General features: G+C 34.8%; 2 protein-coding genes across 6 annotated transcripts in view; one reads left to right on the forward strand and one right to left on the reverse strand.

Annotated features, from left to right (window-relative positions):
* Nucleotides 1-27,517, reverse strand: part of LOC126887443 (integrin alpha-PS3-like) — a 107,167-nt gene that overhangs the window by 1,530 nt on the left and 78,120 nt on the right. The gene's annotated exons all lie outside the window — the stretch shown is intronic.
* On the forward strand, nucleotides 5,853-27,114 carry LOC126887445 (uncharacterized). Of its 4 annotated transcripts, none has more exons than XM_050654985.1 (4): nucleotides 5,853-6,118; nucleotides 20,129-20,602; nucleotides 23,054-23,406; nucleotides 26,577-27,114. In XM_050654985.1, exons 2-4 carry the CDS (start codon nucleotides 20,164-20,166, stop codon nucleotides 27,012-27,014), a joined length of 1,230 nt encoding a protein of 409 aa, XP_050510942.1. In that variant the 5' UTR covers nucleotides 5,853-6,118; nucleotides 20,129-20,163; the 3' UTR covers nucleotides 27,015-27,114. The 4 variants fall into 4 exon arrangements, with proteins under 4 accessions (XP_050510942.1, XP_050510943.1, XP_050510941.1 ...); XM_050654986.1 differs by lacking the exon at nucleotides 5,853-6,118 and adding an exon at nucleotides 12,779-12,872; XM_050654984.1 differs by lacking the exon at nucleotides 5,853-6,118 and adding an exon at nucleotides 12,793-13,085.

Consider the following 27,517-nt stretch of genomic DNA (forward strand, 5'->3'; position numbering starts at 1 on the left):
TATTGGAATCGCATTCGTGCCAAGCCAAAGTATTTCAATAACCGGGATATTCTAATAACCGATTATTAGTGGCTAGTAGAAAGGATTAGGGACCTCAAATTTTTATTCCTTAAAGCGGGATATGCCTTTAACCGGTATTCTAATAAGCGGGTTCGACTGTACTGCTTTTTACTTGAGCTAAAGTTTTGTCTTTGCGTCGGTAACTTTCTTCTTTTACCGTTGTTCTCTCTGATTATATTTGTTTCTGTTTTCCCTATCAATCGAGCTTATCACCATTTTTCTGGGACCTCTTTGATTTAATAGAAATTCGCGCTCATCCAGAGCCACTTTTTGAGATTTGCTACAAAGACAATTAATCAGAGTGTCACATTTGCATGCTGCAAGATCAAAACGTGTAGTTTTACCGTTGATTGACAAATACTCTATATTTATCAATCAACGGTTTTACTTTTGTTCTTAAAGCATTGAATTTTATTGTTGTAAAATTCACTGTTTTGCCTGTTTTTAAATGGTTTCACAAGTTTCATATATTTGTCATGATAGGCTATTAAAAGCTGAATAATTCTTGTATGTTAAATTATTGGAATTAGAGCCTTTCTCCATATTTCCTCCAATTTAATTGCAACCTATTCTATCCTCTTGCAACCACAAAACTTCATCGCTTATTTGTATTTCGGTAAAACATTTTCAGGTATATTTGGTGGTTGCCCAAAAATGGGGCGGTCCACAGCACATCTTGATTTTATTCCCCATGGTCCTGGTTTATCTATTTTAAAAATCTTTAATTTACAAACAACAATAATAACAAAGTAAGGCATCGCACCAAACATAAGTGAAAATTATACGCACGGACTGAAGCGGGACATTTCAAAGGGGTTGGGGAGACTGAAAAAACAAATAAAACTTTAAATATCGTTTAAATCTGTAATTGATAACATTTTAAGTTTTCTTTAATTGATCTTAGATCGAGTTAGCACATATTTTATTCCAAATAATATAAATTGAAATTTCCATAAAAATCAGATATTTAATAAAATTCAAGGTCTTTGGGGGGGCAGAAAATTCGCTTAGAGAAAAATATGCCGAAAAATAACACTAGCAACTTTTTCACGCTATTAGATATAATATTTCCAATTTTTATTTTTTCGATGCACCCTAACATACATATTTTGAAGATTTATTAATAATTACATATATATAGCATTTAAGGGGATGGTACGTATTTTCGGCTGCAATGCTATTCAAATGGGGATTCACTTTTTTCGAATCCTGAGAAAACTAATAAGTATTTTTGAAAAATTTAAACGCAGAATGAGAGATTACGTTATTAGCGAGTCCCGAAAGTCCCTGAGAACTTCTATGTTTATTTTAATAAGTTACAGGGGTGAAAAACGAAGAGAAAATTTAGTGTGATTTTTAATTTCAAATATCTCATTTAAAATAAACTTTTTATTTATTCTAAGGGACTTCCGGCCCTCGATAATAATTTAGTCTTTCATTCTGCGTTTAAATTTTTTAAAAATAGGTATTTATTTGTTTTTTCAGAATTAGAAAAAAATGGACACTATGTCCGTGGTGATATTTTCCAAATCGAACATTCGCTATCTTTGTCATACAACGCACTGAGTCAAATAGAATATGATGACAAGACAGTGACAGTTTTAAATATTTGACATGGCATCGGGAATATTTTGAGTTGTTGATTAAATAATACTGATAGTGTATTTGATAAATAATTGATTTAAGACGTGAACTTAATAAAAAGTTATTTATTGTTTATTATTTATGGAAGATCCAAGCAGAGAATACATCGGGATATATTCTGTGATGCAAGTATTTTTTTGTTGAAGATGTTCAAGATTGTAAGCGTTCCATAGTAACAATATATTATTAAAAAGTCACTTTAACACTTTTCCTCTTTTATCGATTGAGTATTAGTTTTTGTTGTACATATATCTAAATTATTACAATCACTGAATACATAGTTAGTGAAAAAATTATCACATTTATTAACTGAATTAATAATTTGCAATTATACAAATAAGAGTTATCCAAGAACATTCAAAAGCCATCTCTTTAAAGTTAATGATGACATTGTCAAGTAGAATGACATTCTAGTAATGTTTACATATCCATACCAGTGTGAATTTAACTACAAGTAATTTGCCGTGTAAAGACAGAAAAAGTAGGGATAGCCGTAAAATATTTGCGAATTATGTACTGATGGCCTTAATAAATTAAATAAATATACAATTATTGTAGTAGTTTTGCATTTATTTAATATAGATTCAAACGTCCGCCTAGGTTATTTGTCAAAAAAGTTGACATTTTTCAATTTTTATAGGAGCCAAAAAATGCGAAGAATACCGTATGAATATGATAAGCCTCATGATGAGTCATTTCCTAAAATTGTTCCTAAAGATAACCCATAAGAGAATTTACAAACTGTGTGAAAGTCTTTACGTCAACCAGTTCGGGTTTATTGGTCGACCAATAACATGCTATGTCAGTGAAGCCTGGGTCCTGAAAGAAACATCCAAAAACAAACTCGACACATTCGAAAGGAAAATACTGAGGAGAATACTAGGACCTGTGAGGGAAAACGGAATCTTCAGAAGTCGATACAACAACGAACTTTATCAACTTTATAAGGAAGCACCCCTGTCAGACTTCATTAGAATACAAAGATTGCAATGGGTCGGACATGTGATAAGAATGGGAGAGGATAGGCTACCAAAAAGAGCACTGCATGCTAGAATGCAGGGAAAGAGACCGGTTGGAAAGCCAAGAAAACGCTGGGAAGACACAGTAAAATGCGACGTACAAGCCCTTTTAGGAGTCTGTGTATGGAGAAGAGCAGCCACAGACAAGCAAGGGTGGAGGCAAAAAATAAAGGAGGCCAAGGCTCAATTTTGGCTGTTGTACCGCAGAAGAAGAAGAAGTTCGGGTTCATAAACGCTGTTGGTGTGAGAGAGGTTTTGTTCACAATATAAGTCTTATTCCAGATTATTTCAGATATTAAAATAATTAGAAACTTTTACTGGAATCTGACCGCAAACCTCAGAGTTGAAGGTGAACACACTTAATATGGTAAAATCATGCGTGGAGTGAGACAAGGCTGTATATTGTCTCCCCTAATCTTCAACCTCTACTCTGAAAGAATATTTGTCAAAGCTTTGCACGAAACTGAAAACGGTATTCTACTAAACAGGTACCTACTGCCTAAACAACATCAGGTGTGCAGATGACACAATAGTTGCGGACAAGCTAGAAGACCTACAAGTATGGACTAAATAATTATAAAGGCAAAGAAGACAAAGTTTATGATAATTAGCAAGAAAAAGATAACAGAAGGTCAATTCTACCCAACCAAACCCCTGTATGAAGAGTGACGAACTACAACTCCATAGGCACCATAATAAATGAAAAATGGATTAACAACCAAGAGATAAGAGCGCGCATCGGAAAAGCTAGATCCACCTTCGACTGTATGGAGGTCTTCTTCAAGAGCCACAACCTCTCTTTTGACATAAAAGTAAGAATGTTGTTCTGAAGCTTATTATTGTGGCTTATTTCTCATTAAAAATAATTAATTAAAAAGTAAGAATGTTTGGAAAATGAGGTTTAGGAAGAAGAAGAACATTCTAGTTGAAGAACCTCAGAACCTGGATCAACACAACATCTATGCAGCTTTACTGCGCTGCTGCAGATAAGATAAAGATTGCTATGATGATCGCCAACATTCATCACGGATAGGCACATCAAGAAGAAGAAGATCAGTTAGTTGGCATCGTATAGCCAAAGCCAATATAAACTGTGTTGTTACGCCATTGACTAATGTGCAAAAGGGTAAAGTAAAAACTAAATACGTAAGTGTTAAAACACTGTAATAAATTAAAAATAATTACACAGAAATTAAAGAATAAATCATTACAATATTTATTTTAATTTAATTTGAACATTCTATAATTAATCACAATTATAATTGATGGATTCGACCGTTACTTGATGGAAGTTCATGTTATCTCACAATAAAACACTGAAAACTTTTGTTTTCTATACTTCCACAAAATTTATTATTTACAACTATGTGACTACAGCTGTTTCGGCAGAGTGACTTTCTCAAGTGATATAATTTACAATGTGTTTGCCTTTTTAAGTCTCTAACTGAAGAGGTTGAGGAGTGGGGAACTGTTTGTCTCGAGTTGGTCATTCAGAATTATATCAGTATTTTTCAGTTTATTAATTTCCATAGATTCTAAAAAAGATAGCTTAAGGCCTTTATTTTGGATATGCAGAATTTGAAACTCTTCATTGAAAGAATGATTATGATCTAGAAGGTGAAGTGCGTATGTAGAAGTGTCTGTTTTTCTATTGTTGAAAGCCCTTTTGTGTTCTGCTATCCGTTTGTCAAAAGTTCTACCAGTTTGACCGATGTACGTTTTCGGACAGTCACCACAAGTTAGTTTGTACACACCACTCTGTAGTTGCTTTCTCTTTCGGCTTTTATTGTTATTAATATATTTGCTTAAGTTGTTGTTAGTTCTGAAAGCTGGTATTATTCCTTTCTTTTTTATGTATCTGGCTATTTTTGTTGTTATGTTGCCAGTATATGTGAGAGAGCAGAAGGTACTGGGTTCTTTCTGTGGTGGTGGATACACTAATTTCAGGGCTTTCTTATGGAGTTTTTGATTTAAAATTTTGTTAACTGTTTGTTCGTTATAGCCGTTGTTTACTGCTAATTGTTTAATGATGTTTAGTTCTATCTCGAAGTTATTTGTTGTCATGGGAATTTCTGTCAGTCTATGTATCATGCTATGGTAGGCTGCTAATTTGTGTTGTGTAGGATGGGATGATGAATTGTGTATAGTTGTGTCATTATGGGTAGGTTTATGATATACGGAGAACTCATGTTTGTTGTGTAGTCTGGTAATCGTTACATCTAGAAAGTTTATGGAATTACTATGGAAAGTTGAGTTTACAATAAAAACAGAACAGAATAATTCCATAAACTTTCTAGATGCAACGAGTACCAGACTACACAACAAACATGAGTTCTCTGTATATCATAAACCTACCCATACTGACACAACTATACACAATTCATCATCCCATCCTACACAACACAAATTAGCAGCCTACCTTAGCATGATACATAGACTGAAAGAAATTCCCATGACAAAAAATAACTTCGAGATAGAACTAAACATCATTAAACAAATAGCAGTAAACAACGGCTATAACGAACAAACAGTTAACAAAATTTTAAATCAAAAACTCCATAAGAAAGCCCTGAAATTAGTGTATCCACCACCACAGAAAGAACCCAGTACCTTCTGCTCTCTCACATATACTGGCAAGATAACAACAAAAATAGCCAGATACATAAAAAAGAAAAGAATAATACCAGCTTTGAGAACTAACAACAACTTAAGCAAATTTATTAAGAACAATAAAAGCCGAAAGAGAAAGCAACTACAGAGTGGTGTGTACAAACTAACTTGTGGTGACTGTCCGAAAACGTACATCGGTCAAACTGGCAGAACTTTTGACAAACGGATAGCAGAACACAAAAGGCTTTCAACAATAGAAAAACAGACACTTCTACATACGCACTTCACCTTCTAGATCATAATCATTATTTCAATGAAAAGTTTCAAATTCTGCATATCCAAAATAAAGGCCTTAAGCTATCTTTTTTAGAATCTATGGAAATTAATAAACTGAAAAATACTGATATAATTCTGAATGACCAACTCGAGACAAACAGCTCTCCACTCCTCAACCTCTTCAGTTAGAGACTTAAAAAGGCAAACACATTGTAAACTATATCACTTGACAAAGGCACTCTGCCGAAACAGCTGTAGTCACATAGTTGTAAATAATAAATTTTGTGGAAGTATAGAAAATAAAAGTTTTCAGTGTTTTATTGTGAGAATCACAATTTAGTAATTGATGCCTAAATTATCGAATACCTAGGTTAATGACATTAAAGTATTTAAGTTTTATCTGATTCATAGTGTAAACAACAGGTGTAAACAATCAGTTTATTATTGATAAGATACTAGTATCGTAAGTTTAATGTTCCATTACATTGTTTGACGAAGACTATTATGTGGTAAGAAAAATCATTTAGTTTTGTTTAGGTATACTTTATACTTTTTACAAAAAAGTAGAGCTGGCAATAGATTTTAATATAGGATTTTCTGATGCAAACTACATATTTTCTAGCGATCTAAATATAGACAATTTTCTAATTATCTAGTGGTAGGTAGTTTAGATAGCAAACATGATAGACTTCCCTGGTTAGTATAATTAAACCTATAGGTACCTAACTAAGGTCAATATCACTATATAATGACATTAATATTAAACTTATATAGTTTTGGGATCGATCGCATCCAATTTTTGTAGAGCTTTCGACGCTATATCTGGAGTCATCATCAGGACTACCTTCATCTCAATATCCAGAGTCTCCACGTCAATTTACTGTTACACAATTTAACTGTAGTAACTAGTATAGTGTATGAGTGCGGGAAGTTCCTCATATTTATTTATGATTGATGTTTTAAGGTTCCACGTTTAAACTGCATAGAGAAGAGCCGACCAGACGTAGTATTTTGATAAACGCTGTCGAATTTCGAGCTTTATTCGAGAATCACATAAGTAGCAGTCCCTTGATTTTTTCGAAAGATTATCTGGACTGTTCTATTCTAGACCTTATTTTTTCTAGATCAGGATTTAGGCTGCTATCGATCCAACATCCCAGCTACTTGATTTTCTTAACCTGTCATAAAATGTGCCCGTTTATTGTACAAGGTTGAGGTCCATTTTGGTTTTTTCGGATTGACATCACTTTGGATTTGTTAATGTTTACTTTCATATCAAATAGCTCACAGACCGAGTTGGTTATGTCGATAACTCGTTGTAGATCCAAGTCGAAATCCGCAATCAACACCGTATCATCGGCCTATCCTATGTGAGATCTGATGATGTTGATATAATTTATGCTATTCACCTTATAGTGATATGCAGTTATGTGTATGCAGTGCCCATCACTACACTATTGATTACCTACATAAAGGAATCTTGTAATACAGTTTCTGGGTTCGACTCATACTGGAGTTGAGACTTGACTTATGACAGAAGCTAATTTCTTCTAGAGAGAAGCAAAATCAGAAATCAGTGCTATTCTATAATGAAGAAATAATATCGAAAATTGCCATCTGAATGCGGATTCACTCGCAGATGTGTAGATGGGGTAATTTGATCGTTTGTTCTTTATATATCACGTCGGCGGACGCGTATGCGAAATATCCGATTGTTGTCGGTTTTTCCAGCACAGATTAAAGGGTTTCGGTGTGAACGTCCGATGCCTCTCCACACATCTGACTATCTGACCTCTACGATGAATTAGTTTTCGCAGTGAATTCAAAGTAGATATTGCGTCTCCCGAGAATTAATACAGACTGAACGATTTACAGATGTGTACAGATGTGTGGACATCTCGAGATGATACATCGGCAGATGCATCCGCAGACGCGTCTGCCGATGTGTAGAGGAGGCATAATAATGCATATTGGATGGCAAAAAGCGTCCGTTGAAGATGTTTACCTATCTACTAGTAGAAGAGTGTCATTTAACATCAACCAAATACTTCTTTATGTGCCATAACCAATTTTAAGGGGTAGGCTACTTCTCTGCGAATATCTGTGTTGCGTAATATTAAGGCCGTCGTCCGCACATGGGTCGACGCTCTAAGTAGTCAGTAGTCGACTCGATTTCAGTCGCGTAGATCTCTCCCCGTAGACGGGGCGTTTAGGACTGCAAATCTCCTCGTCTTGTACGACTCTCGTCCCTTGCGATCGGTAGCGCACGAGAAAGTTCGAGTGAGACTCACGTTTCCAGTCATGGAGGTAAATTTATTTTATTTGTTTCCTTCGTTTTTTGTTGTTTACTGTGCTAAATTAAATTTTAGTTATTTTGAAGTTATACTTCTTTACGATCGGGAGTGAAATTTTGTGCTAATGCCGGGCGCATGCGCACACAGACAGTATGTATTTCGTTGCTAATCTTTCAAGATATGTATGTATCAGCGCTGTCAGCGCAAATAAGTCATATTATATCATATAAAAGGATATATTAGTGTTCTTAGTAAATGTATTATTTATTATAATTTTTGTGTCTTTGGATTTGTCTTCCTCGGGAATAAGATATTTTATTATAATTGTAAGTATATTTAAAGTATTTTTGTATACTTCACTACTTGGTCTATTAAATTTGTCAGTATGTGTGAGAAATCTTGTAACCTGTCAAAGCAAAAGGGATATAGCTCAGTGGTAGAGCGTGTGACCGGAGATCAAGAGGTCCCGGGTTCAAATCCCGGACGATTCATATTCTTTTTTTTTTATATTTTTGGTATCGTTTTAATAATTTTTTTTTAAAAGTGGTAGGTAAAGAAAGTTAGTTTAATATTAAATAAAATACAAATAACCTGTTAAGTATATTAATTTCATTGAAATCATAATAAAAGAAGTAACTTCTTACGTGCGTACAAAGTACACACACATTCTTTTTTTTAAGATCGGTGAATGTTATGTTCGTTGACTGCAGTACTCTGTGGAAATATATTGTTTTTAATATAAAATTCTGAAAACATTGAAGTTATATTTCTAGGTATTAAATATACAATTCTTTGGGGAAGTAAATAAATACTCTCAATTGTATAATGCTTATTGTATACAAATTATACTAAAAATGTAACAATACCGTACTTTTCACAGATCGAAATAGTCGATTTGGTTGACATATAAAACATGCGTTCTTCCTAGTTGGAATATGTGAGCAAACTGAATCGACAAGTGTGCGGAGAACAATCGCTTGTGCCGCAGGGTTCGTACAAGACGAGCAAGACGCGCGAACTTCGAGACGTGCCTTCGATAGACCCATGTGCAGACGGCCTAACTGTACACAGATATAGGTCTCTACGGGACTTAAATCTTAATACAATTCAACAACTAATAGAAAAAGAATTGTCACAAATAGATTCGTCCATCTGGCTTTTGTAGATCTTAAGAAGGCCTATGACCCGATACCTAGTACCAAGCTACGGGAAGCAAGGGAAGACATCGAAGTTTCACGAATATTAAAAGCAGCAAAATCACTCTACAAGAATAACAAAGTAGCTATCAAAACGGAGAGTAGAACATGCAATCCATTTAAGACTACAAGGCTGCCCCACATCTCCTATCCTGTTCAAAATATTCCTAGAAAAAACCCTGAAACCATGGAAAAGAAAGTGCGAAGGAATGGGGATATCAGTAAGAAGCGAATACCTATATGTATACCCTGGTTTTGCTGATGTCCAAATATGTAGTGATGGCACAAGATGAAGATGACCTCAGCTTTATGATTAGAAAACTGGAACACGAATATACAAAGAATGGGATGGAAATAAACCTAAGGGAACCTGAATACCTAACAACGGAGAATACAGAATTAAAACAGCTGGAAATAGACGAAGGTAAAAAAATCAAAGGAACAGACAAGTACAAGTATTTAGGTTAACTACTGAAGAAGATATAAAAAATAGACTTGGACAAACAAGAAACTGCATACGAAAATTGAACCCGGTAGGTACTGTGGGATAAGAACATCAGTGTAAAACAAAAAGAAGAATACCATGACAGGAAGTATCCTGACTTACAGGGCCCCCGTAAGGGGTACTGGCGCCTGTGTGCAAAAAAGGATTTTGGCGCCCCTTAAGGCATTTTGGATCATGTTTTTTATTTATTTTTTGAAGGTTGGTAGGTGCTTTAAATAAACCAGAAAACTGAACTTTAGAATGTGAGTTTCACCCCTTCTCGGGGGTGAAAAAACATACGTTCAAAAAAGTCCGGAATTGGATAAAATGACTAATTTTAAATAATTGGATAAAATGACTAATTTTAAATAACTTTTCTTCCATAAAGATTTTTATCTGTCAATACTTTTCAATAGTTTTCGTTAGTTTCGTTTTCAATAGTTATTTGCGAGTAATTTATGTTCATTTTTCAACAAAAAAAAAACAAGTTTTTAGACGGATTTTCGCAAATAATTCAAAAAGTAAGTATTTTATCAAAAAAAATATAGCTTATAAAAAAGTGAAAAAAAATTGTGTAAATACCTAATATAAAGTCTGCAGACCCACTAGAAGCAAAGTTGTAGCTGATGAAAAGGAGGTTCTTATTCGTCAAATTACAGATCAAATATTTCAACGTAAAATATCCAAAAAATTAAGCACTTATCAGGGAAAACTCATTACAACTTTTTTAAAGAGTTTAAAAGAAGCTATAATTTCTAACATCAAAAGTAAGTAAGTTAAAAATAATGTTGGTCCATTTTTTTGGTAAAAAATCATGAAAACCACCCCATAATTAGCATCCCAAATGAAATTTATCGTTACCGCTTCACCACAAGTTACTTTACTTATGTATTGTTATATTGTTTATATGATCTGAAGTTTAATCGGTTCCAAGTGTTTATTTTTGAAAAGGTTGTATTTAAAAGGGAGAAAGGGCTGAACGAGTCACTAATCATGAGTGTATGCAGAATTTGAACAGCCATATCTTTCAATTTTTGTCTTATAGGAAAACAAAACATCCAACATATTCAGAAAAGCAAAATTGCATTTTTTTACTGCTTGAGATTTTTGGTATTACTAATTAATTTTAAAGTTATTTGGAAAAAGCAATTTTTTCAAGATTGAAAAAAAATTACTTTAAAACCAAATTTTTTCAAAAATGAGCACTTTAAACCGATGAAACTTACAGATCGTATAAATAAAGCTTTTCTTAAACATTTTAAAGAAGTTGTAATGAGTTTCCCCGAAAAGTGCTTAATTTTTGGTTATTTCACGTTGAAATATTCGATTTGGAATTTGACTAATAAGAACCTACTTTTCATTAGCTACAATTTTGCTTTCTACTGGGTTTTGCAGACTTCATATATAAATTATTTTTTTCACTTACTTGTAAGCTATATTTTTGCTAAGAGTATTTTTTCGATAAAATAATTAGTTTTTAATTGCGAAAAACCATCTAAAAACGGTTTTTTTTTTGTTGAAAAATGGACATACTCACTCGCAAATAACTCGAAAAGAATTGACGTGAAAATCTCTATATAACAAAGGTTGCTTAGAATTAGTCAGTTTATCCAATTCTGGACTTATTTGAACGAATTTTTTCTCACCCCCGAGAATACGCCCAGGTATTCTCGGGCGTATTCCCCTGAGAGTACCCCTTTTACCCCCAGAGGTAAAGCACACATCGGGACAGTAGGTATCACTTCTTTTCTTGTTAGCTACGTGTATGACAAATTGTATGTCAATCCAAGCGGTTCTTTAAAATTTACAACAAAAACCGTGAGTAAATGGACTATTATTAGTAGGCTAAAATATCAAAATGAAACAAACAGAATAAAAACATAACAAAATAAATTAAAATGCCTGACTTCTGATATGTTCTCGCAAATGGGAACCGGCAGTAACTGGATGATATTATATTAATCAAATTTAGTGTGTGTTTAAACTGAACCCTATTTAATTTTTTAACTTTTATTTTAATTTTTGTTTCTTTGTTTCTTTGCCTTTTTTGGAATTTTTGACCCCGGGTTTTGGCGTCCCTAAAGGATGGCGCCCGTGTGCATTGCACACTTTGCACATATGGCAGCGGGGGCCCTGCTGACTTATGGGTATGAAAATTGGATAATAAATAAATTCCAAAACAAAATAAGAGCTACAGAGATAGATGGAATTCCTAAGGAGAAGCTGCAGAGTACAGTAGACTCCCGTAAGTTCGGACACCTCGGGACCGGACCCTAGGCCGAACTTAAAAGTGGCCGAACTAACCGATGCTTATCTAAAAAATGCCCATTCATTGTTTGTATGGATCTAGCAAAAACAAAACACTTGTACATTAAGTAGAAGACAACACAGAGGAATACTCTGACATATATTTAACATATTATATGAAAAGATAGACCGTTACAAAAATACTATAAAACAATACTTACAGAACTGTATAGTCCAGAAAGGCACTGCGCATCCGCTGGGAAAAATATTCTAATTCGGATTTTTTGCACAATCTTACTCAAAAAGGACTCCTTTTAACAAATTTGCATGTTGCCAGGACCAAAAGGTGGTTAAAAATTTTTTAAACGTTTTTTTTTGCTTAAACACTTAAAAAAGTCAGTAATTTTTTTCTGAATTTTCTCTTATAATGATTTTTGATGTGCAAAGTGTGTGACTAATGCTCAGAGAGCCGGCCGGACTAAGCGGAGACCGAACTAACCGAGGCCGAACTTACGGGAGTCTACTGTAATAAGAAGAGATAGAATAAATAGACTACATAGAACAGAAGAGATTAACCTGATACGGACATGTCAGAAGAGCAGACAAAACACGTTGGATAAACAGAATAACCGAGCGGAGCCCGATAGGAAGAGAGATGAAGTGGACGAAGCAATGGAAAGAAGAAATCTGCAGGAAGGGGACTGACAAAATAGAAAAACTGCAGAGAACGGTAGAGTGAAGGAATACAGTGAAAACTGTGAAAATCCTTAGTACATAAACAATTTAATGTCGACTCCAAACTGGAAGCCGCGATTAATAATGAATAGATAGACAAAACATTATTATTAAGTCATATGATTAAAATTCTATGTTTAGCAACAAAGCACATAATTTATACATGGTATGACGTAACAACTGACTGGTAGGTTAACAATAATTGCAATATCCTCTTTCTGCGCTGATTACATAATATCCTAAAACGAAACCAATAAATCGTATGACAACGTGAATGCAGTTTTCTAGGACGAACGGGTCAATAACTGTTAAGTATTTCAAGTTCAAACAATTTGTTGGTATTTGTTTTCATTCTCATTCATATCTGCGTCAGATAACCACCATATTTTTTTTATTCTGGGAAAGTGTTGTCTAGTTTCTGCAGCGTTTTAGTTACCTAATCTATTAAAAATACTTCCGAAAGAATACAAGTTCAGTGTGCAATTGTGGAACTACAATGTAAGTGTCATAAACGTGAAGTGTAGGTATACATATATTTTTTTCGTTATAGTCCTTTAAAGGACGATGTATAATATAATGTATATTGCTTCATATTGCTTGATATAAATAAGTGTATGACCTACATTAACACATTTGAAGTATCTATGTGTTTATTTTTAGCACCGACACTACAGAATATACCATAGCATTTTGTCGGCCATAGCATATCAAAAGTGCCTAAGTCCAAATTAACAAATTTTACAGGAGACGAAAAAAACTGATTTAAAGAATGATTGTGACTTAATAAAATTTATCTTAGTTGACACAGTTACTTAGAATAGTGTCCGTCAGCCTTCTCATAAAGATAGATCTATTTTTAAAATATTATTACTTTAAAAATGTAGTTAGGCAACTTTCATTTTTAAAATAAGGAAAAATTATGGAGTTAGGCACATTTAATAATGAAAATCATGAAGAAATATGCGTAACTCCATAAAAAGGTCGCCAAAAATAAACTGTGAAAAATGCTTAAGTCGCACAAGAAAAACAAATGTGGGGTTTTAATGATAATAATGCTACTTAAATGTAGTTACCACAAAAACTATAATATGATCAAATTGAACTTATCTTCAATAAGTTTACATTATTTCCATGAAGATATGTTAGCTTATAATACTCTTGAAGATATTCGCAAAATTAAATTCCGACAGAGGGCGCTCAAAATTTCAAAGATGGACGATAACTCTAGGAAATTAATTACAATTAATTTTGTCATTTGACCTCACAGTTCTAAAACGTTAAATTAAAATCATTTACATGAGTGTTTTGCCAAAGTAACCACTAAGTTTTGCCACTAAGATATCTTATAGATTAAGTACGACTTAAAATTATGTTTTATCTGTATGCATTCATTAAAATTTGATGCTAACTACATTTGTTTTTACCTTTTTTTCATAAAAAAATTTGGCCCCCCGATAATCACACAGCGTTTTAAAAATTATTAATCTATCTTAGAATTTCTAATTTTGTTTTTAATTTAGTTAATAGGTACGCTACAATTTATTTTACACCAACAGATAACAATTTTTAATTAAATAAAAGCTGGAAACTAAGTAGGTGAATTTATCTTATAATAAATGTGTTCTGGAAATTATGAGGTGGTCGGAATATTTTTCATAACAATGTATACACTACATTTTATTTATTTATTTATTTAATTTTGCAGTCGCTTAAACAATAAAAAATACTACGTTTAATACAAACGTTAAATTAACAAAATGTGTGATTTGGCATTGGTTAGTTTACGTGATAACGTAGAGCATAGGTTCTCAAACTTATTTTGTCTGCCGCCCACATCGAAAATTAATTATTTTCTAGCGCCCCCCATTTTTTTTTACTTTACTACATCTTAAGAATCACAATCGCAGTCATTATTTTAATAATTAAATTATGCGTGTCATGTGAAAATAAGACTTTCTGATGAGAGTAATTTAAAACACCATTTTGTAATATTAGAAAAACTTTTATTCATGTTATTAAAACAAACATTTCAATTTGAATGTTAAAACTAATCTAATGTGAAGGATGAATCTGATGATTTTTAACAAGTTTGTTAATATCAGGCTCGAATTTACTCAAAAACAGCCGTAAGTCACCGCGTTTGGTAATCTGCAACCGATTTCTCTTTTTAGTTAGCAACGTTGTCACAGCACTAAATCCACGTTCACACAAATACGATGATGGGAATGCTATCAAAAATAGTTGAACGATGGACCACAATCCAGGGTACAATTGCGGGATTAGCCTTTGTAGCCAAAATTCTTGGTATCCATTTTTGAATTTTATTTTTATTTCCTCGTTCGTTGTCAGTTCTATGAGTTCTTCTTCCAGCTGGGGTGATCCTGCTGTGTTGACATTTGAAAAAGGATCCAACACCCAGTCCGGTATTTCCAAGTTTAAAATGTCCTGGAATCGTTCTGTGAAATTCCTGTGGAGGTTCTCCAAATGTTGGCAGTAAACAAGCAAGTCGTCGTTGTTGAAGGATACTGCTGACAAATTAGGGAAATTGTGAAACTCACGTCTGCCGATATTATTCTGGTATAAGAGCAGTTTAGCTACAAAAGCAGCAATGACATTTTTTGTTTTAATCAAATTCGAGTCGTCACCTTGAAGTTGGAGATTGACATCATTAAATAATTTATATAGGTCTGTCAAGTACGCAATATCATTCTTTGAAGTGATGAGGTTGTCGTGCAATTCTTTGTATTTGTTTTCCAAGAACTCTATCACAGACTCAAACAGATTGTAAAATCGAGTCAGACAGTTACCTCTTGATAACCAACGTACTTCTGTGTGAAATAGCAATCGGTTGAAATCTTCATCATTAGCAACACAAAGCTGATTAAATAATCGGTCATTTAAAGAGCTGTTTCGGATTTTATTGCCTGCTGTGATGATATATTGCAGTGATTGAGAGAGACGCTCACTCAAATTTCTCGCAACCAAATGTTGTCTATGAACGACGCAATGTACAGCGAGCACATCTGGAATTTTATTTTTTAAGTACGCTATGAAGCCTTTGTGACGTCCTGTCATAGCCGGAGCGCCATCCGTAGCAGCTGATATAATATTCTTCAGTGGAATTTCTTTCTCATCACAAAATTTTTCCAGTGTATTAAATATGGTCTCTCCTTTTGTATCGGTCTCTAAATTTCTGGCAAATAATAGTTCTTGACATATTTTATCATTTTTAATAAACCTCACGTATGACAGCAACAATGCTTCACCAGTTGGTAAAGTGGACTCATCTAACTGAATTGAGAATTTAGAAGTCTTCAGATGATTGCACAACGACTCTTCAATGTTTTCAGCCATCTCATCAATTCGTCTTTGCAAGGAACTATTGCTCAAAGGAATTTTTCGGATAATATCTGCCGCTGGTTTATGGAGCACAGTAGTTATTACTTCTTTTATTGCCGGTAAAATCAAATCCTCTCCAATAGTGTGAGGTTTACCTGTTCGAGCAATTAGCAAGGAGATATTGTAGGAAGCTCGGAGTCCGTCCTCGTCTTGCTTAGAAGCCGCTGAAAAAAGTTTTGACACAGTTGGCTGAGCTGCGTGCTTCTTTTCCAAGTCTTGAAAATAAGTCACATTTTTGTCTTTTTTATCTGAATGCATTTTATTCAAATGATCTTGCAACCTTGAGGGTTTCATCGCTTCATTCGAAAATGTTTTTTGACAAAGAAGGCACATAGGCGAAGATGGATTTGTAGGATATTCAATAAATCCATATTTTATATATTCCGCGCTGTACTGCCGTTTCTTCTTTTTTGCTTCCGACATAATTTTGTCTTCAAAAATGCCGAAGTAAAGAATCGAGTATTAAAAACTTGCTAATGACACCACTCACAGTATTCTTACTGAGCAAATTAGGCACTGTACGTACAGCACTTTATCTCGTCACTAAATTCACTTGTTTTCGTAATAAGGCGATGCTCCTTGACGTCTGAGACGTTCGGTCCCTAGTAGAGCAGATTGTCGAATGACATGACTGGATGGCGTGCGCTTTTATATGAGGCAGCGGGCGGGCCTCGCCTCGGCCTCGGCAGCGGGCGGGGAATCGATAAAAAGCGGTATTATAACCAGTAGGTAGGTTTTCCTCTCAGAGAGCTAGAGTATTATTATATTTTCTAGAAAAAGCAGTTTTGATATTTTTGAGTATTCTTTAAAGATAATTTTTGTAATAGAATTGTGTTGTTTTTTTTGATATTTTAATAAACTGATTAATTATTGTGGTAAAAAATTAAATTAGCCATTGCCCCTGTAAACCGCTTCAACGCCCCCCAATCTTCTCTGTGCCCTTTACCGCCCCCCTAGAGGCCTCCAGCGCCCACAAGGGGGCGTTATCGCCCACTTTGAGAACCACTGACGTAGAGTATAATAGGAATGAATACTGAGGAACACTGCAATAGTTTTTTAAGTCGAAATCATTGTTAATTACAACATAAACTGACCGCAAATATGTACATAAATTAATGACAAAGTCAATGATTTCCTAGAGTTGATGCTTTTCAAATTCACCACCAGACGTCGCCCACTTTGCGATTCCTCGCCAATGACACAGCAGCGCAGCAAAAGTACATCTAACCTCAATGACAATGATGGACTTTGGCAAGTTTCATGCGATTCACCCAACGCCGTGGAGTTGGGTAGAGTTCTTTTTTGTGGTTCTAGCGACATCTATTGACTTTTTGAACTTTTTTGTCTTGCTATGCATGCGTACCATAAATATTAATCAGATGGCACAAAAATCTCATTTTTGCTTATTTTGGGACTTAGGAACTTTTCATATGAGGCCGACGTTTTAGGAAAAATAAATCGATTATTAAATACAGCACCTATCGACTTGCAACTTTTTGCATTGTGTTCGAGATAACGTGAGGAAAAAAGTCTACAATAGAAAAATGGATAGAAATGCATACATGCATTTACAGTGCATAAAATGCATCCAAAAGTGCATAAACGTATCAAAATCAGTATACTAACAACTACATTTTGTTGCTCGGGGTTTTTTGGGGTCGCTCTACGTGAATACTCCATCAGAACCGACTCCCGGAGCACCTGGTGCCCAGGGTCACTGCTAAGCCACGTCATTTCCAGGGTTATCGGCACTAAATTGATTCAAACAGATTACTCGGAGGTTTTTGGGGTCACTGAGCACGAATGCGTTATCAGAACCAACACTGCAGTACCTGGTGCCCTGGATCAATGCTGAGGCACGTCATTTTCTGGAGTTTGGATGGTTTTCGGTACTAAATTGATTCAAACATATTACTTGGGAGTTCTTGTGGTTGCTGAAGACGTATTTGACATCAGAACCGACGCGACCCTCGGAGCACCTAGTGCCGAGGGCGACTATTATGCACGTCTTGGGCACCAAGTGTTTCGGGAGTCAGTTCTGATAGTGTATTCGTGTTCGGCGACCCCAGAACTTAACGTCCAAAGATTGGTTGACTATTATAGTAATAGTAATTTACATGAGAGATACCAAGGGCAGATCCAGGGCCGATTTTCGGGAGGGGCCATGAACATTTTTTGGGGAGGTGTACCGGAGAGTCAGGGGGTAATTTTTAAAAATTAGAGTTACAATAGTCAGTTTTAAGGCACTTTTCACATACTTTTGAGTGTCATAAAGACATTCAAAACTTATCGTTATTAAAGTAGGTATTAAAGTCAGTAGTACCGATTACTACACATTTCTTCGGATCCAAGTGCAGTTCTTTCAACAAGAACCTAAGCAATAATTATTTTCCCAATGCTTCTCCTGTCAGGCCTTGTTCTTCCCCTCTTTCTTGATTTTCACTAATTATTTTTATGTTCTCATAAACGTCAATGAACTTGACAAAGTCTTCACGAATTTTGTTATTGTGTATGTTTCTCATTTAGAGAAAGCTTCTCATTCTTCACCTGATTCTTGATTTTTGCTGGTACTACTAATGTGTGTTGCTTAGGTTAATGCTGTGGATAGGTGTTGTTTAATAGTCTTATTTATCTCCTGTTCTGTCCTGATGTGATTTTAAACCTTAACAATTCCTCTCATTGCTAGGTCCAGTATCTTCGTCCAGAAGCAGAAGGCCATCATCATGATGGCCCCTTAGAGGAATATTTTGCCGACCTAAGAACACTATAGACTCTAGTATTGGTCGTAGTCTTTCTTTATTTTCTTGTCTCTGTTTAGACCTTTGAGAGTCTATCTGGTTAATGACTGACTTTTGAGAGTTGCGATAACTTTGTAGAAAATCCAGCTCAACCTGAACGTACTTCTTGTCGTATAATGTTTTTTCATAGGTTTGTGTGGCTCCGTCTTTGCCCATGAGTTAGGCAAAAGATGTTAAAGGTTTCGTGATAAGGCTTTGCGCTGTCATCCCTTTATTGTTTTCATATTTTTCATTAGAAAAATAAAACGCAATACTTGTATAACAATCCCTTTTGACTGTGAGAAAATACCAACCAACACCTTTGTTCTAAGTGATGGTGACCCAAGTAACGCTTCATTCCTTTTTTATTCTTTCTGTTTATAGAATATGGAAATTGATACGATTTTAATGGCTGCCAGTGCCAAGATTGTTGTAACAATTGGCACTTTGTAAAATTATCAACATTTTGATTTATAAAACATCCTATGTCATTCTCGTTACTGCTTTTGTTCAATTCTAGTCCAGAAACATATTTATCCCCTATTTTGCACATATATATGTGTATGAAACTAAAAACATTTGAACTGCAAATATTTAAATTTATACTTTTTTAAATTCTCGGAGGGGGCCATGACCCCCTCCCTGGATCCGCCATTGAGAGATACTTGACTGAGTACTAAACCTGTGAATGCGTCTGTTCTGTTTTTTTTTAATTACATACAGTCCGTCTAATTTACTTACCGTTGCACGTCATTATCTACGTTAGAGATCTAAGTTGACATTGTTGCCCAATTACAAAAAATTCTTGAATTCATTTTAAATCAAATACGTCACACAATTTTTGCATAAGTGGATTATACAGCAAAATAAATTAATATTCAATGTAAATAAATAAAAACTTTAGAAATAGAAAACAAGAATTAAGTTATAATCTTACATTAAAGTACATAATAAAAACATTAAATATAACGAAACAAATACTTATAGTAAAGAATATAAACAAATATGAAGTGTCATCACCGCAACTGTCAAATAAATGTTACCAATTTATGCCAAAATATCACCTTCGTTCGATTATAATTACAATGTATTCCGAACAAATGTGCTTCATACGCTTTATAATCCATTTATACAAATTAAATGAAACATATTATTGTGTATTTCTTTAAGTTAACATTAATAGAAATCTTTAAATATTATTTCTACGCGTATATAATAAAATATGTCTAGTGGCTGTAATGCCAGTGTACTCGGCAAAGTGATTCTAAAAAAGAACACGCCTACCGCCTAAATATTTCGTGTTGGTATCATGTGACGTCACGGGCTATGACGCGAATTACGTGCAACGGTAAGTAAATTAGATGGAGTATATACGTATTTTTTGCAGATATGCTTCTTGAAATTAATTAAAAATTCAAAGACATGGCAGATCCCATTACACTTCCGCATGTTGTGCGTGAAAACCTAGAGGCGCTACTAAAAGAACTAAACATAAGCGAATATGATCTAAACTTCTCTAAAGGTTCTTCTAAAGGTGATAACTACCTAGGAATAATAACAAAAGTGAAAGTGGTCGAACTGAATGGTTCAAGAATATTAAATTTAGTCATTAAAAGTGCTCCACAAGCTTTAGAGTTTAGGAATTATATTAAGATTGAGATTTTACACGAAAGAGAAGTTTTTATGTACGAACAAGTTTTTCCAGAACTCGTCAAATTTCAGGAAAATGCAAATTTGAAAGACATTTTTAATCCCACGCCATTTTGCTATAAGACCAGTGTTACTGCTCCTTATGAACATCTTATATTTGAAGATATGATGGCAAGTGGATACATGATGAAAGATAGGAAATGTACAACAGGTAAGTGTTAATATAGCTAATTTCAAATGCAGTGTCATTGTATGCTATCCGGACAGGGCCAACTTGTGAGCCCTTTAGATACATATACCTCCTAAGGAGGGTCATTTTATCGAACATGGTCTTCGGCATTTCTGGGGCCCAGCTTGCTCCGGGCTCCCATATCAGTTAAAGTCAGCAGGGGCTGAGCTCCTCCTGTCACCCCGAGGCCCGAACATCTAATAGTTTAGTAACATTACGGCCTCACAGAAAGCCATAAGTCTCTTCACAGGCAACTCCTTCAGTTGGCTCGGTTGCATAAAGGCTGAACCCAGGATCTGCCACCTCTGGTAAGCCAATACCGGGCACTCCCAGAGGACATGTGAGGAGGTTTCCTTCTCCTCAGCACATCTTCTACGACACTACAGCCCAAATTTAGCCTTAGCCTCCTTTATTTTCTGTCTCCACCCTTGCTTGTCTGTGGCTGCTCTTCTCCATACACGGACTCCTAAAAGGGCTTGTGCGTCGCTGTTTACTGTGTCTTCCCAGCGCTTTCTTGGCTTTTCAACCGGTCTCTTTCCTTGCATTCTAGCATTCAATGCTTTTTTTGGTAGCCTATCCTCTCCTATTCTTATCACATGTCTGGCCCATTGCAATCTTTGTATTCTAATGAAGTGTGAAAGGGGTGCTTCCTTATAAAGTTGATAAAGTTCGTTGTTATATCGGCTTCTGAAGATTCCGCTTTCCGTCACAGATCCTAGTATTCTCCTCAGTACGTTCCTTTCGAATATGTCGAGTTTGTTTTTAGATATTTCTTTCAGGACCCAGGCTTCACTGCCATAGCATGTTATTGGTCGAATTAAAGTTTTATAGATTCTCATCTTTGTTTTTCGGTGGACATTTTTAGACGGAAATATATGGGGGAGGGCAAAATAAGCTCTGTTAGCCTGCGTTATTCTCTTCCGTATTTCTCCATCTTCTGATCCGTCGGCATATATTTCTACTCCCAGGTATGTCAACTTTTTAACCGTTTCAATGTCATCTTCATGTATAATGTTTTGTGGGACTATATTTCTTCTCGTCTGAGTCATTATTTTTGTTTTTTCTGCGATAATTTCCAGACCTAGCATTTTTGTTTGTGTTTTTAACTCTGCGTATGTTTCCTGTGCTGCGGTTGATGTTCTACTCATAATATTAATATCATCGGCATAAGCGGCCAGTTGAACCGTTCGGTTGGTCAGTAGGTTTCCTCGTCCAGTTTGCATTTGCCTAACCGCATACTCCAGTGCCAGGTTAAACAATGTTGGGGCCAGCCCATCTCCCTGCTTTAGTCCCTGCGAAATTTTGAAAAAGTCTGTCCGGTGGTTTTGTATTCGTACACATGCCTGAGTTTCATCCATGGTGGCTTTAATGAGTCTTATTAGCTTTTGTGGTATTGCCAATTCAGCCAACATATAGTATAGTTTGTTCCTATTGACTGAGTCGTATGCCTGTTTGAAGTCTACAGACACGTTGTGAACATCAATATCGTGTTCCCATGATTTGCTCAAGATCTGTTTGACTGTAAGTATTTGATCCAGTGTCGATCTTCCCCGTCGGAAGCTCGTCTGATACTCTCCCAATAATATTTTCTGCCAGTGGTTGGAGCCGCTGGTTTATAATATACGTGAGGACTTTATATGCTGTACATAGTAGAGAGATTCCACGGTAGTTTTTGCACTGGAGTTTGTCTCCTTTTTTATAGATCGGGCATACCTACTATACTTTTCTTCCAGTCGTCGTTATAGTTATGCTGGTATTTTGTCAACTCCCGGAGCTTTATTGTTTTTCTGGGCCTTAATAGCTTCGAGAACTTCCTCTATAGTTGGAGCTTCTACTCCATTATCTACTTCATTCTCTTCTACGTAGTTCATACCCATTTCATCTTCCATGTCTATTTGTGTTCCAAGTAGGGGCTGAAAATAATGGTTCCAGGTTTCTGTGACTTTCTGTTGGTCACTGATTATTTGCCCACTTTCATCTTTATATAGACTTGTTTGAGGTTTATACTCACTTCTTATCTTTTTTAGGTATTCGTATGGCTCTCTAATTTCGTTGTTTTTGAAATTTTCTTCCATTTTTTCTATTTGTCTATTTTCATAGGCTCTCTTTTTCTTTCTACATATCTTGTCTGCTTTCCGTCTTGCGACTTCAAATAATGTTCGTCTTTCCCGTGTTCTTCTTGTTATGTACATTTTGTGTGCTTCATTTCTTTCCTCTATTGCTTGTCTGCACTCGTCATCCTCAGCACATAGACGGTTGTATATAGGTTCATAGAAGAATTGACACCATGTAAAAAACACCCTGTAACCCAGTAAGGAGTCACAATTTATTTAATTGACTTGGGTTAAACCTCAATATTTTGAGCCCAGGAATCTACAGTTAAAATATTTTCAATTATTAATGAAACAACCTGTATATCGAGTTTATTTTTAGATTTAAATCACTGTACCACAGTTCTTCAAGCTTATGGTAAGTTCCATGGACTAGCCCTAGCTTTAAAAATAAAGAAACCAGAAATATACAGAAGACTGTCCGAAGCTGCTAGAGAGTCTTACTTTAATAATGTCGATTTAAATAATTTATGCAAAACTGTAAAAGCTGGTACAGATAAAGTCGTTAACAAACTAAATGCTAAGGATGATCAGTTACTAATAGATAAATTAAACAATTTCACGGAATATCCAGTGAATGGATTATTAGAAAATTTATCTATTGAGGCAGCAGATGGGGAAGCAGTATTTTGCCATGGAGATTGTTGGATAAACAACTTACTATTTAAATATAAGGTAAGCTTAAGCATCTAGGCTAGGCTGTCCGTTCAATAAGACTTGCGGTTCAATAAGAGAGGGCGTTGCTACTAGCCTAATTTTATTTTGTTATGTTGGTACACTCTTCATATAAACGTATGTGAAGTTTCATTTTAACATTTTTTGTTTGCAAGTGCAAGCCTCAAGCCATTTAGTATCGAGTGGTATCGACGTGTCACAGTATTTTTTTATAATGGAAACAATCAAGTACCGTGCGGTGATTGAATTTTTATTTTTGGAAGGTTTAAGTTTAAAAGCAAAGAAATTTATGACCGAATGTTCAAAGTGTATAAGGACTCTTCGCCTTCAATTAGTACAGTAGAAAAATGGGTTACTGAATTTAAACGTGGTCGTACAAGCCCTAGAAGACGATCGGCATCAAGGACGTCCAAAAACAGTAAGACACCAGAAATCGTAGAAAAAATACAGGATATATGTATTGGAAAATCATCTAGTGATAAGACATTTAGTAATACCAGCCCTCTCACTCGATATACGCCAGTCAATGAGAGCAAGAAGAGGATATTACCTCCGAATTCTATCCTACTGCATGGATTTTAATGAAATTTTGGGCCTAGCCCCTACTTATCTCCTAATTCAAAGTCTACCCTATGCCGATGTGTGCTTTTATCTTGGGGGTGGTTCCCACCCCTTCTGAGGGGTGGAAAATTTTCTAGTTAAAATTACCACGGAATTAGCTAGAGAACCTAATTCTAAGCAAAAACTGTTCTACATTTTTTTTTTGAAAACTCAATACTTTTTGAGTTATTCATGGTTGAAAATTGGTTATTTTCATTGAAACATATTACCTTTTCGAATGGTTTTTTGCGAATACCTTAAAAACTATGTATCTAACTAAAAAAACTATATTAAACATCTTTGTAGGTTATAAAAAACAAAGAGACACTTGCCTTCATAAATCTTCTAGTTATAATACAAAAAGAGATATGGTAGGTGAAAATAGTTTGTTTTTCGGTATATTCCCAAACTGGTGTATTCAACTTGAAATAACAGAGAAACGGTCGATTTTAGGTGTATAATGCTACCAATACCTTTTGTAGTGCTTGAAAAGACCTTTACAATGAGCTATATTATTATAGGTCCATTATATTAAAACTAAGCGAGATATGCTGCAAACAAAATTGATAACTAATGTGTTTAAAAAAAAATTAGAAGTAATTTTAACCCCCATCCACCAAAATGTAAATGCATCGTTTTCCGTCTACAATACCTTTTGTTATAGTGTTATTTCTATGTTCAAAAAGTTGGACGTGTTTAAAGTAAATGGTTTTTTGAAACAAAAGATCAAATTAAATAGCGCATTTTTAAATTTTCTTAAAAATCTTCTTTTTCTCCATGTAACTTGAAAATGATAAGAGATACAGTAATGAAAAATAAAAAAGAAATCTTTTTTCATACCTCTTATCATTTTTGGGTTACATGGAGAAAAAGGAAGATTTTAAAGAAAATTTAAAAATGCGCTCTATAATTTGATCTTATTTTTTTCAAAAACCATTTATTTAAAACCAATCCAACTTTTTGAACATAGAAATAATACTATAATAAAAAGTATTGTAGAAGGAAAACGATGTACTTAAATTCTGATGGATGAGGGGTTAAATATACTTCTCATTTCTTCTTAAAATACATTAGTTATCAACTTTTTTGCAGAATATCTCGCTTAGTTTGAATGTAATCGACATTTAGTATTGCTCATTTTAAAGGTCTTTTCAAGCACTACAAAAGTTATTTCTATCATTATACACCTAAAATCGCCCGTTTCTCTGTTATTTCAAGTTGAATACACCGATTTGAGCATGTAGCAAAAAAACAAACTCTTCTTACCTACCAAATCCCAGATTTGTGAAGGAACGAATCTCTTTGTTTTTTATAACCTACAGAAATTTTTTATACAGTTTTTTTGTTAGATGCATAGTTTTTAAGGTATTCGCAAAAATCCGTCCGAAAAGGTTTTTTCAATGAAAATGTCCAATTTTCAACCACGAATAACTCAAAGAGTATTGAGTTTTCAAAAAATAATTATAGAACAGTTTCTGCTTAAAATTAGGTTCTCTAACCTCTTCCGTGGCTATTTTAACGAAAACATTTTTCACCCCCGAGAAGGGGTGGGAACCACCCCAAGATAAAAGCGCACATCGGCATAGGGTAGACTTTGTTTCTTGAGCTATTCCCTACTTACTGTGAAATTATCAAGTAAATCGATGTAGTAGGATGGAATTCGGAGCCAAATACCCTCATTGACTGTCCTAGTAGTGTAAGCAATATTTTGACTGAACTATCGGGTTTTAGAAAGCTGTGTTCACAATGGGTGCCGCATTCGCTAACAACGGAACAAAAACACAGTCGAATGCAATATTCTCAACAACATTTAGAGCGTTATCGAAAGGATAAAGTAGATTTTGTGCATAGATTCATCACTATGTATGAGACTTGGGTATATCACCATGATTCTGAATCAAAAGAAAAGGTTAAAGAGTGGTGTGAACCTGTTCTTCGGCTACGAAACGAATTCGTGTTCAGAAATTGGTCAAGAATGAATTAGCATCAATTTTTTGAGATGCAAGAGGAATTTTATTCGTGGATTACTTGCAAACTGATAAAGCAATAAATTCTGGATGTTATTATAACCTTTTAGACCAGCTGAAGGAAACAATTCATGAAAAAAGAGCTGGTTTGCAGAAGAAAAAGTCCTTTTTCATCAAGACAGTGCATCGTGTCATATGAGTATTTAACAATGGCTAAAATCCATGAATTAATGTTCGAATTGTTAAAGTGTTTACCGTATTCATCAGATTTGGCCCCTAGCGACTTCCATCTGTTTCAATACCTAAAAAATTCATGCGTGGAAAGTGTTTTTCATCAAATAATGAGGTCATAACAGCTGTAGAAGCGTATTTTTCAGCCCTTCCAGATTTTCAGTTCAAGGATGGAATTTATAAATTGGAATCTCGTTGGAACAAGTGTATTGATGTTCAAGGAAACTATACTGAATGACAAAGTGTATTTCAAGCCATATAATTTGTTTTTCTTATCGAACCGCAAAATTTATTGAACAGCCTAGTATTTACTTAAACATGCCACAAAAAAAATAGTTTTAGAACCTCTTGTTAATTCAGTTAATATTTTAGGAAGGCAGCTCAGCACCCTCTGAGGTATGTATTTTGGACTGGCAACTGAGCAGATGTGCCTCACCAGCGATAGATGTTTCTTACTTCATCTTTGCATGTACGGATAAAGAGTTGAGGGATTCTTATTACGACCGTCTTCTGAATACATACTATTCAAGCCTCTCATCTGTACTTTTGCAGTTCGGTTGCAATTCAGACGTTTTTTCCAAAGAGACTTTCCTAAGCCATATGAAGAGATTTTCCAAATACGGCCTGATGATGTGTTTTATCGCTGTGCCCCTCTTTGCTGCTGATTTAGATGAAATTCCTGACTGGACGGCCAATATGAATCAGGGTGAACGAGAGAAAATGTTCACAAAAGAAAGAAAAAGTGAGGCTTATATTGTAAAAAAACTAACCGAAATTGCAAAAGATTTTGTTAGGTTGGGGTATTTATAATAGATGGCATGATATTTAAGTAGTAATTTTTATGTATTTTTATGTGATTTTTTTATATTATTTAATATATTTTTTCATATTAAAATTGTTCATAAACTAATAGATTTCAATTTAATAAAGACTTAAGGATCATTTCAAACCTCTACCAAGAACAAAAGGCTAAAATCAGAATAAAAAGCGAAACATCTGGGAAAATCAATATCGAGAAGGGAGTAAGACAGGGATGTATCCTGTCACTTTTGCTGCTCAACCTTTACTCTGAGAAGTTATTTAAGAAAGGTTTGTAAGGCACCTCGGATGGTATAAATATAACTAATTATAATAAATAACCTGCGATACGCTGATGACACGGTCATTCTGGCAGATAATGCCGAAGCACTGCAATGCCTAATGGACCGAGTAACGACAGCCTGTAGATAATTTGGAATGAAATTGAATACAAAGAAGGCAAAAACGATGATCATCAGCAAGCACCAAATACAAGCGTGAAGGTCAATATCGAC

Source organism: Diabrotica virgifera, chromosome 6, assembly GCF_917563875.1.
Source record: "Diabrotica virgifera virgifera chromosome 6, PGI_DIABVI_V3a".
Classification (NCBI taxonomy): Eukaryota; Metazoa; Arthropoda; class Insecta; order Coleoptera; family Chrysomelidae; genus Diabrotica; species Diabrotica virgifera.

Coding starts and splice junctions, on each gene's coding strand:
- LOC126887445 (XM_050654985.1), top strand. CDS start 20,164: ATGGCAGATCCCATTACACTTCCGCATGTTGTGCGTGAAAACCTAGAG. Junction 20,603..23,053: donor AGATAGGAAATGTACAACAG/GTAAGTGTTAAT, acceptor GTTTATTTTTAG/ATTTAAATCACTGTACCACA. Junction 23,407..26,576: donor ACTTACTATTTAAATATAAG/GTAAGCTTAAGC, acceptor TTAATATTTTAG/GAAGGCAGCTCAGCACCCTC.